The following is an 11,748-nucleotide window of genomic DNA, read 5'->3' on the forward strand; positions in this document are numbered from 1 at the left end:
CGCCTCAATATGCCTCCTTTGTTAGATCAGAATGCTTATGGGCGCACATTTGCATTTGCTATTTAAACAGCGTGGCGCAAAACGTCAAAACAACTCTTGCGCCGAGCTGAAACTAGCAAACAACAATTGCGCCGGGTGTATGATAGGGCCCAATACCTTTTGTGTAAAAATGTTAGCTTCTCACAATAAATGTAAATCTGACTTCAGAAATCAACTTTTATGACCCCAATTGATGGGATAGAATTACAGTAACTTTCTTCTTTAATTGTTGTTAGTCAAACAGCAGCTCCTGAATAAACTTCTCACAGAAAAGCCAGGCACTAAGACCCAGCGGGAGGCTGCTTGGGAGCGATATTGCAAAAATATTAATGATTAATAGATCAAACACTGAATTAAGCTCTGTATGACAATAAAACAACCCTTTTTATAACATTATGGAATCACTGTATGACATACCATCCTGTTATTTGTGTATTTCTCATTTTCCTAGTAAAAATTTACATCTCTCCATGTGAATAGTGGTGTTACTGGGTGAGCATTAGGACCTGGGGGAGCTGTTAGTCAGCAGAGCCTGTAATGCTACACAAGGGACTGTTTAACTTAGTGAAGGATATTGTACACAGAATTATTCTGTACTTGCATTTGCAGTTTTAAGTCCGTAAACCAAAAGAGTTCATCTAAATCACAGGTAAATATTCACTACAGATTGATGACCTGATTTTACTATGAATGCTCCAGTCAACGCTCTCCTCAGTCTCATGGCTAACACACACTGTTCACAAGTTAGCCACGCCCACTTATTTACATGTAGATGTATATGGAATAAAAAAAATCTATTACAGTTGACAATTTATTCCGTGATAGTGATCTGTACCATCATACAGCCTAGCCCCATTTGGTTCCTACAAGTATTTTGGACCAAACGTCCCCACAATGTCATGAACACCAGGAAGACACACACACACACACACTTCAGCGCATTCATTCAAAAGGTCACCACCACATACAAGCATGCAAATCCACCATCTGCAATAACAAACGGCGCCTCATCATCACATAAGAACGTATGAGTCCAGCAGCAGAAAGACAGCATCCAGAAGAGTTTCAGCTGGTTTTAATGTCAGCGGACACACCAGGGCAAGGAGGAGCACTTTAAAAGAAACCTCTTCTATGATGTCTTCATCTTGATGTTTTAGAATAACAATGACAGAGCTGCACTAAAATCCCTCATATTAAATACAAAACGCACCACCGCAAAGGCAGAAGAAGGCTCTTTATGAGTCCCAGCCCACTATAAACTCTGATGGGAATCCCATGTTTGAGGCTTTCACCATGTACAGTACAGTATGTGTAATACCATGTATAAAAGGTCTTGCTAGCTGTAGATTTAACCTTTTTTTTGTTTAGATATGATGAATTATACCTTTGGTTTAGCATTTCAGAGTATTTGCTTTTCAGCTTATAAATAAGTAAATAAGTCGATTTTAGATCGGGATCATAAGCATGATGTTTCATTGTAGTGTCTACAATAAATTAAGTTTACCAAATTAATTAAGAATGCACAGACAGCATGTTAAATGGAGGTTAAGTATCAAAAAGTAAAAATATGGGAGAAATAATGCTCCACTGTCCTTTAGTGTAACATACATTTACATAAAAAACAGGCTTATTCTAGATAAGAATATTTTAGAGTAGAGCTTGAATATTCATATTGAATTTTACTATATTTAAAAATATTATAATCTGACAAATAGGTAAAAATCTATTCGTTTAAAGCGGGAACATTTTCAGTGGGTCGCAGAGTGTGTGGTCAAAAAAACAACAAATGTTTCATTTTTTACTTATTTTGCTTGTAACGGACTTTTATTTTGAAATGCGTGCACAACAACCGTAACGTTTGACATGTGAAATTTCATTTAATTATAGCAGCAAATAAGTCGAAATGCAAGTACGACCCCGAATATGTAAAGTATGAATTTACATATATTGACTGACAAAAAAGGCTTAAAACCTCAGTGTGTCATGTGTAGTATGGTGCTCCCACAAGAGAGCATGAAACCTTCTAAATTAAAATGACATTTAGAAACCAAACATCCCAGTTGCAAGGACAAACCTGTGGACTATTTTCAAAGACCACTTCAAGAGTTAAGGGCATCACAAGTGCATACATTTTGTTAAATGACAGCAATAAAATATTCTTTATTTGTAAGTCTTGGTGATTTTCTTATGATTTATCTGTCACTACTTGTGTATGTTTACAAACAAATACAAAGTAATTATAATTCCTAAAATTATACTTCCTAAAAATTGGGGTCGCGGCTTGATGACCATGTAAAAATGTGGGTCCCATGGCCAAACCAGTTGAGAACCACTGGTTTAACGGACAGTGACAGAGTTGTAAAAATTTTAAATGACATTTAATAAATATTTTGGTCGCTACACTGTGATTCCTAAATACAATATTTTAATGTGTCATCAAATTGATCTTGTTCTAAATTTGCCTGATGAGATTTTCTGGAATATATTTGGTATATAAATAGAAAACATATAAATATAAAATATGTATTATTAATAGGGTTGGTTAACGAAACCCCTGATGTGAACCGGACCGAATCAGCATATGAATTTCAGTGCCTAATTTCGGTGTTGTTACACGGACGTAAGAAGCATCAAGGGGTGCATCAAAGGCACACATAGATATGTGTTGTGTCAAACCATCTCTAAACATAATTCTACATAACTTTGAGAGATACGGACACCGTCTGCAATGTTAGGTGTTTGTTCTTGTTGCTTTAGGGAACGCGCGCACGTAGGCTGAGCTACTCCCTTCAGAGTCATCAACACGCATAATCACGTTCATCAAATTTGCTTAAACTAAGCGTTCTAAAGTACGGCTATATTTTACAAGCAAGGATTCTGACACAACAACGTGCAGCAGATGCTTTACAAAAGTTGCGTGAAAGGGGGGAAACATGTCAAACTTATGAAACATTATAATCACATAGAAACACAGAATCAACTTAGAGGCAGAGGAATGCACTGAATTTGACAGCTTGCGACATCATCTGGCACTTTCAGTGACTACATTTACATTGACACCAATACTCTGATTTTAATATGATTAAGACAATACTCTGACTAAGAGTCTAGACTACAATGTAAACAGTGATTTTTGATAACCTTAAAGGACCACAGACACCCGCGTCACGAAGTGCGGAGGTTTTTACTTTCCATTCGGCGTACGGTATCAAATTGCATTAAAACAGCACTCTTCCACCAGTCCTTACTTTATATTCTCATCCAATACCTCAGATTGTCACAGGGGCATGAACAATATGTTGCTGAATGAAAGTGAAAGTGCTAAACTGCAGTTAAAGTCGACAAATTAAAAATGAAACACTCGAAATTACATAAAACTCCAGAGGAAACGTGGATAGCCTGGTGACGCAATGACGTTAATCGACCTAGATCAAGCCGAGACAAAAGGAGTTCACTGATTTTTAGACTTTTGATGGTCTTTCCACAGGTTAGTAGTAAGCTAATGTAATGTTAATTGAATAATGCAAATCTTAAATTCATGTTAACAAACACAAATGATCAAAAGAAATATATTAATGCAATTCAAAAATATAAATATAAATTGATGTATACTTTAAACTTAATTATATTGTTCAATTAAAATGATTAAAATATATATTTTTTGTCAAATAAAAGATTTTTCTAGAGTCATCCACCATAATTTTGTGACTCAAAAGTATCGGTTCAGGCACCATTTTGGCACTGGTACCGTAATAAAAGTATTGATTTAGCACCGGTATCGAAATAACCCCAAACGATACCCAACCCTAATTGTTAATAAACAAATAAAAATATAAAGTTATTCAAAATGACTTCTTTACATTATGGAAACGCAGCTTTTTAAAATCATCATTAGGCTATTTGATTTCCATGGTATTTGTTTCCATAGATGCATGCCCACACTGAAGCCTTCCGTCAAATCTAACTCAAGAATATAAATAGTAATGCCAACTAAATCTCTATTACACAAATCCGAAAGTAATCTAATGCCTAAGAAATTGTATGCACCTGTTCTTAAAGGGTACAGCTCAAAAACACCTGCTTGCATGGGGTTAATACTGGAAGAAAAGGTGATAGTCTCTGTACTGACCTGGATTATTGGCCTCTCTTTCCAGAACATGCAGCTCGGTGCAGTCAGCCAAGGAATGCTCCAGGCAGAGCTGAAGGAAGCGCGCTTGGGTCCGACTGACTCGCTTGAGGAGCGACAGTAAGGCCACAGTCTGTTCACACTCGTTCCATCCCTTAAACCAGCCGGCGAGGACTCCCACCTGGTCACGAAACATCATGATCTGGTGGCCAGGCTCACGATACCAAGACTTGACCAGAGAAATTACTTATCCAAAGAAATTGCACTCGTTTTCACTGTCACTTGAGGTTTGGCTAAGAAGAACAGCCCTTTTGAGGTGTTATTTGCTATTAGTAGGTACCAACGTATTGCATCTTTCTTCTTGGGTTTTGGAGTTGCACTTGGTGTGGGGGAATCCCTGTACGAAGCTTTTGAGATTGATGTTTTGTTGGCACTCTCCAAGTCCTCTGGCCACTTACAAAATGTTCCTCAGCTTTCTTCCAGCATACAGTGACTGTCCAGCTTTAGCCTCGATGGCATTTTCCACAGAGAACATCTCTTTTCTGTTAAAGTAAAGAATGGAGATTGTAGAAATGCATACACAATGAGTAGGCCCACACAATTATTCAGTATTTATAATAACTTTAGTAATATTATCCAGATTATTTATGTACAATACAATTTGTAAAGTAATATTTTCTGTATTTTACCGGATGTGTTTTATGATCTACTGTAGGTTTTGTTCCTCAAACAAGTGGTTCTAATTGGATTTGCATTGTAAACCTTAAATACAAGTTAAGACGATATTTATAGCTCCTATACTCTCAAAAAAATTATACTATAAAAGTCTAAAAAAAAGTCTTAAAGTCTACTATATTTCAAATATGCTAGCTAGAAGACTATCAGCTGTATAGTCTACAAATGATGAATCTCTCTGCTAGTTTTTATAACCCTCCAGAAGCACTACATGTTGGTGTAGTATTCAAAACTGTAAATGACACTGTATCTTCAAATATCACTGGTTTCAGTTCATGAAACAACATGATTTTCATTCATTCAACTCTTTTCATGCATTTTGCTGGTCAGTTTCGGATTTACTAGGTTCTTAAAAATCACATGGTTCTGGTGACACACAAAATTCAGATGGGGGACAGGAAGTAAAAAACTGAATGGGAAACATAGAGAAAAGTCAGTATTTTTGCCATTTAATCTATATTTCAAAGGAGATGTAAACAGAAAAAAACCACATATGTTGGGCATGATCTTTATATCATGAAAAGGGCCGAGTTTTCTACTTAACTAAAATATATTTGACTGTCGAGGCAGGAACTTACATGAAAAAATACCATAGTAAATACTATAGTGTTTGGAAGCATACTATAGATAATTACTTGAATTAAACTGTCGTAATTATATTGCTGCTGTGGTACAACACAACTGTAGTAATTCATTCATTGTAGCATAGTACAATAATACAATTAGTTTACAAAACCTTGCGCATTTGTCTGAAATCATAGTATTAAAAAAGAATATGCGAGAGAGCATGTAATTTCAGATACAGAAAATGACTCAGAAAACAAAAGATTTGCTTGTTGCCACCTACTGGCATAACTAGGGGTACTGCAGAACCAAATGGTGAAAATAAATTATTTTTGGTGAACTGATTCTAAAGATTTGAATCTCAAATAGGATGAAGCAATACTGATATCGCATTTCCACTGACAGGTTGTGAGCACAGCAGAGCGAGCATTTTTAATTCCTTCGTACAAAAATTAGCATCAACGCTCATGCGGTGCATTGTCGAATTTAAAAAAAAAAGAAAGGTTAGGGATTGATCAACATTATGCAAAAGTCTAGTGTGAAACTTCAGGCGACAACCAATTGCTGTGAAGGTAGGCAAGGCAAGATGTTAACGTATGTTTCTGAGTGTTTGGGGAACTGGTGAATTACGGGGGTGAAATTACTTATGAGGACTATTATGAAAATGTGATCCTCCACACTTACGGTTTGCAAACATATTATGAAAACTTTTTCCCATTGCAAAACCATGCGTGTGTATCTTTTTCATTGACAATTTCTAAGCAGCCCTTAAATGATAAACATGTCATAAATGTGCGAACGTTGTCTTTCACCTGGTTAATTTGCAAGCGCAAGGGCAGACATGCTCTGTTCTAAATTTCATCTACCCCAAAGCAAGGGCATTGTAGCGTTACAAGCAGCTATTATTGCAAATTTGATGCTGTATTGGAAATGCGCTATAAAATGTGTTTATGAGAGGTTAGCGGCAACATTGCGGGCACAAGCAAGTTTATAAGAATGTGTTATTGTTATTTAATTAGCCTCTGTAATTAGGGCTGGGTGACATGGCAAAAATGTCATATCTCGATAAATATTTTCCATATTGAACGATAACGATATATATATTTTGATAAGTTGTTAATGCTTCCAGATTTAAAAGAGTACTCCAACAATGACTGAAGCTGCAAAAATTAGAGGGTCCATTAAACGCCATAACATTTTCGACCGAAAAATTTTCGGTGGTGGAAAATTCTGTACATCTCTAATATTAACACACTTTTAGATTCTCATTGCTGCACATTTCAGATGTGTGATTGCTCTTAGATCAATGTAGTGTGGTAAAAAAAGTCCAGAGCTTATCGTTGTTATTGACCGATATAGTATCGTTTATCGGCCCAGCTTTATCTGTAAGGCAAACAATTCCATTATTTGCACATGAACTGTAATCGGGGAAACTGCGCAGGAATATTTTCACATATTTTTTATTCATGCCCATAAATAGGTACTCAAGTTGTGATTAACTTAATATCCGAACTCAATCTCAGACTGCCAGAACATTCTCCAAATACTACTTTTTCCAACCACAAGCTTCGTAATTGCGCTAACACAATATTAGAAGGCTTAGAAGTTCTTTTAACAAATCATTTGACAGAATGATTCAATGACTCAATTGAACAAAAAAGACACACTTGTCTGAAAGGCTAGTTAGAAAAGCAGCCGCTTGTGAGTCTAAAGTTCCTTGTAGAGTTGCAAGATTAATAGAAGGTGAATTTTATGCAAATCTTGTCAGTTATAGTATTACATTTCTAGCACCTGCTTTCAGATAGAGCAGCATTTATGCTAGAGCTATAGTTCACTGACAAACTAGGCAAAAACGTGTTATTTAGTGACCATCTATTAAAAGCAAATGCCGAAGTTATTCGCAGATGAAATAAACTTGGAGCGGCACAAGAATGATGTAGCTTCAATATATTAATCTGTTCCCTTTAAAGTCACCGTTTGCTTTCAAAATACATCAAATGTGGACAAATAAATATGAACAGTCTTCAGAAACTTGCTTATTTCCACCTACTGACATAACTACCAATTCTATAAATCAACTCTGTGACCAAAACTTTTTTTTTTTCCTATGAAGAGTTTCTAAAGACTCGGATCTAGAATGACACGAACCTCATCCCAAGTATGTCTGAAGGGCTAGTTGGCACATTAGCAGGGACGAGTGAGTTTGTAGCCTACGCATTATTTAGTGACCGCCTATTATATAGTTCACTGACAAACTAGGCAAAAACATGTTATTTAGTGACCATCTATTAAAAGCAAATGCTGAAGTTATTCGCAGATGAAATAAACTTGGAGCGGTGCAAGAATGATGTACTGTAGCTTCAATAAATTAATTAGTTCCCTTCAGAATTCTGCAGATTCTTAGCCTAGCATTGAGTCTATTTACTTGTGTAAATGTGTGAAAATTTATATTTATTCAGTTTTTAAATATTAAAACTGGTGTAGTTCTACAAATGGACTACAAAACTTTTTATCTCCTATGAAGAGTTTCTAAAGACTCGAATCTAGGATGACACAAACCCAATCGAACTAGTTGGCACATTAGCAGGAACAAGTGCGTTTGTAGCCTACATGTAAACTTGGAGCAGAGCAATAATGATGTAGCTTCAAAACATTGAAACATTGAAAACGTTTGCTTTAGAGTCATCCACATAACGTTTGCTTTCAAAACACATCAAATTTGGACAAATAAATATGAAGAGGTTTGAGAGACTTGCTTATTGCTAGGCCAACATAGAATCAAAGAATTTTGCAGATTTTAAGCCTATCATTGAGTCTATTTACTTGTGTAATTGTGAGTACATTTATATTTATTCAGTTTTTAAATTAATTTAGTAATATTATTGTCCAATGAGAAAATGTTTATATGATTTTTTACATGACAGTTTAGTAATATTATCTTAAATAATAGTTTCTGTCTTTTAGCAGATATATTACATGGTAGAATTGCTTTGTTTACCAAATAAGTGGATCCATATGGAATTGCAATCAAAACATTAAATAAAAGTAAAAAATATATTATTTTTTATTTTAAAGATTAAGTTTTTAGTTACGATACTCCCAAAATCATTCCACATAAATAGGCATATTTTTTCACAAAATTCTGCGCAAAAATAGCAAAAAATGTCCGCAGATTCAGTCTATCCCTACTTATTGCCACCTACTGGCGTAATTCTACAAATCGACTCTGTGACCAAAACTTTTTTTCCTATGAAGAGTTTCTAAAGACTCAGATCAAGGATGACACGAACCCCATCCCGAGAATATCCGAAGGGCTAGTTGGCACATTAGCAGGCACGAGCATGTTTGTAGCCTACGCGTTATTCAGTGACCATCTATTAAAAGCAAATGCTGACGTTATTCACGGATGAAATGTAAACTTGGAGCGGCACAAGAATGATGTAGCTTCAATATATTAATCTGTTCCCTTTAGAGTCACCGTTTGCTTTCAAAACACATCAAATGTGGACAAATAAAAACAAACACAAGCTTTATGTCTGTATTCGCGGCTATAGACGCGATAGCAAACATCTCAAGTAGCTATAATATCCAAACAGTCCAGAAAATTCCCCAAAAAACCGTTGCTCTTACTGTAAGCCAGTACATAACGTTAGCTACAATTCAGTCTAAAAGTTTACAATGTTTTTAAAGCCTATGAAGCAATCAAGTCAGCAGTCAATTGGTATAAACCCTGCCCAAAAGCAACCATCTTTTATTGTTAAGTTTATTGTAAAGTTATTGGTAACTTTAAACTTTTATCCCGTTACATTTTCCATACTCAGGCATTTCACAGAAAGCTATACGGCTGCGGCTTGGTTGAATGATATACTACAACCGTTTAAATAAACAGTCAAGTAAAAGTCACTCACCTAAAGGCGCCGTTGCATTGGTGCTGGTCGCAGGACAGGACTGGACTGGACGGGACGGGACGGGGAGCAGCGGTGCCCCTTCACTCTGGGTCAGTGTGTTTGGCCATCTTGACGAGGTTTTTCTCCCCGCAGTCAGTCGCTCTTGTTTAAGCAGCAGAGGAGAGTCTCGGCATCGCTTCCCACATGCTAATAATTAACACGGAGCATTACGTCAGGGGCTTGGCAGCACAAGGAAGCACAAAAATAGAGAATGGAGTTGGGGAGCAGATCGTGTTGCTTATCCGACAGGAGTACGACTGACCGGGGAGCTTTTTTTTTAAGGGAGAAAAGAGTCCGAGAGGTGTCCGCATCAAACTGGACGATGTTACGGCAGGGGTGGAAGTTTTGTTTGAACTGTGTTTTTTTTTTTTCTATCGAGGGGAGGGGGAGATGAAAAGTTGTAGCCGTCGAAGTCTGAGGATGTTTGTGTTGTGGTGGAATATTGTAATTCTGACCTACTGTGACGCGCGCAGAAAGTGGGTTAACTAAAGTGTCGGAAAAAAGGAAACTGGGATACGGTTGATTCCGCCCTTGGATTCTTCGACGAGGCGCGTTGCAGTTGTGGATTCCGTCCATGAGGCAGCGCTGCTGTACCGCAGTTTGAAATAAATAAATAAATAAATAAATAAATAAATAAATAAATAAATAAATAAATATTATGATAAATATTAAATAAGTATTATGAGAAAATATTTTGCTTTTATTAGAAGAAATACATTTTAAAATTTGGATACTGAATTAAATAACTTTATATATGAAAATAAAAAGGTATTGTTAGACTACAGTCAATAAATGAACATTTTTATATATAAAGTTAACTAAATTAACAAACATAAAATTTTTTTATAAATGTTAAATTATATTAAAAATAAATTAAAATTGAGTAATATGAAGATATAAAATAAATATATATAATAATTATATATGTAACATAAAAAATTAGAAAATGAATTAGCTACAAAGCAAATAGCTAATATTACAAGAAATGTATGTAATATAGCTTCTACATACAAAATAATATATAGGCCTAGCTACATTAATAAAAAATATTGTATGAAAAAATATCTACTTTTAAATATGGTATGTATTAAAAAAAATTAAAAATATATATAATAACTAAATAACTATAGCATTAAATAAATATAACATGAAGAAAAAATATAGATACTAAATTAAATAAATAAAGTATTAGAAAATAATTTTATTTTTATTATAATTATAATTTTTTTTTTAATCTGGACGCTAAATTAAATAACTTTATATATAAATAAAAAGGTATTGTTAGACTACAGTCAATAAATAAATATTTTAGATGAAAAATTAACAAACTAATATTATAAATATAGCTGTTACATTCATAAATAAATTAATAAAGAAAGAAAGGAAAGGCCCATAAATGAATTACAAAATAACAAATACAAATAAAAATACTATTATTAGATAAATTATTTAAATCCATAAAATATGAATAATTAATTAGCAAAAACAGATTAAAAAAATGTAAATTAATTTTCATAAATATTGTTTATTGTGCATTGAAGTGTTACAAAAAAACAGGATTTATGAAAATGATTTACAAAGCATCAAATATAAATGTTAAATAAAATAACAAAAATAAATAAAAAATTAAGTAATATGAAGATTCATTCATTTTCTTTTCGGCTTAGTCCCTTTATTAACCTGGGGTCGCCACAGCGGAATGAACCGCCAACTTATCCAGCATATTTTTTTTACGCCGCGGATGCCCTTCCAGCCACAACCCATCACTGGGAAACACCCATACACTCATTTACACACACTCATATACTATGGTCAATTTCAGCTTACCCAATTCACCTGTACCGCATGTCTTTAGACTGTGGGGAAAACCCACGCAAACACGGGGAGAACATGCAAACTCCACGCAGAAATGCTTAATGCTACCTACTGGCAAAACTACGAATCCCAAAAATCGAATCAGTGACCAAAACTTTTTTCCCATGAAGAGTTTCTAAAGACTCATATCTACGGTGACACGAACTCAACCCCAAGTGTATCTGAACTCGGCTGAACTGACCCAGCCAAGGCTCGAACCAGCGAGGCTAACGTGCTACCAACTCCGCCACCGCGTTGCCCCTAATATGAAGATATAAAATAATATATAATACTTATATATGCAACTAATAAAAAATAGAAAAATGATTAGCTACAAAATAAATAGCTAATATTACAAGAAATGTAAGTACAGTAGCTTCTAGATTTGACATAAATATAAATACAAAATAATATATAGGCCTATCTACTACATTAATAAAAATATTGTAAGAAAAAAAACATCTACTTTTAAATATGGTTAAT

The 11,748-nt window shown here is 34.8% G+C and overlaps 1 protein-coding gene across 1 annotated transcript in view; it reads right to left on the reverse strand.

Annotated features, from left to right (window-relative positions):
• Window positions 1-9,932, reverse strand: part of samd4a (sterile alpha motif domain containing 4A) — a 90,693-nt gene extending 80,761 nt beyond the window's left edge. The window contains exons 1-2 of the mRNA XM_056476353.1: window positions 9,373-9,932; window positions 4,169-4,707 (exon numbers count right to left, since the gene is read on the reverse strand). Of these exons, the coding sequence (XP_056332328.1) occupies window positions 4,169-4,364 (196 nt within the window). The 5' untranslated portion in view covers window positions 4,365-4,707; window positions 9,373-9,932. The remainder of the gene's footprint in view (window positions 1-4,168; window positions 4,708-9,372) is intronic.
• Between the last annotated feature and the right edge of the window lie 1,816 nt (window positions 9,933-11,748).

This window comes from Danio aesculapii, chromosome 17 (assembly GCF_903798145.1).
Source record: "Danio aesculapii chromosome 17, fDanAes4.1, whole genome shotgun sequence".
NCBI lineage: Eukaryota > Metazoa > Chordata > Actinopteri > Cypriniformes > Danionidae > Danio > Danio aesculapii.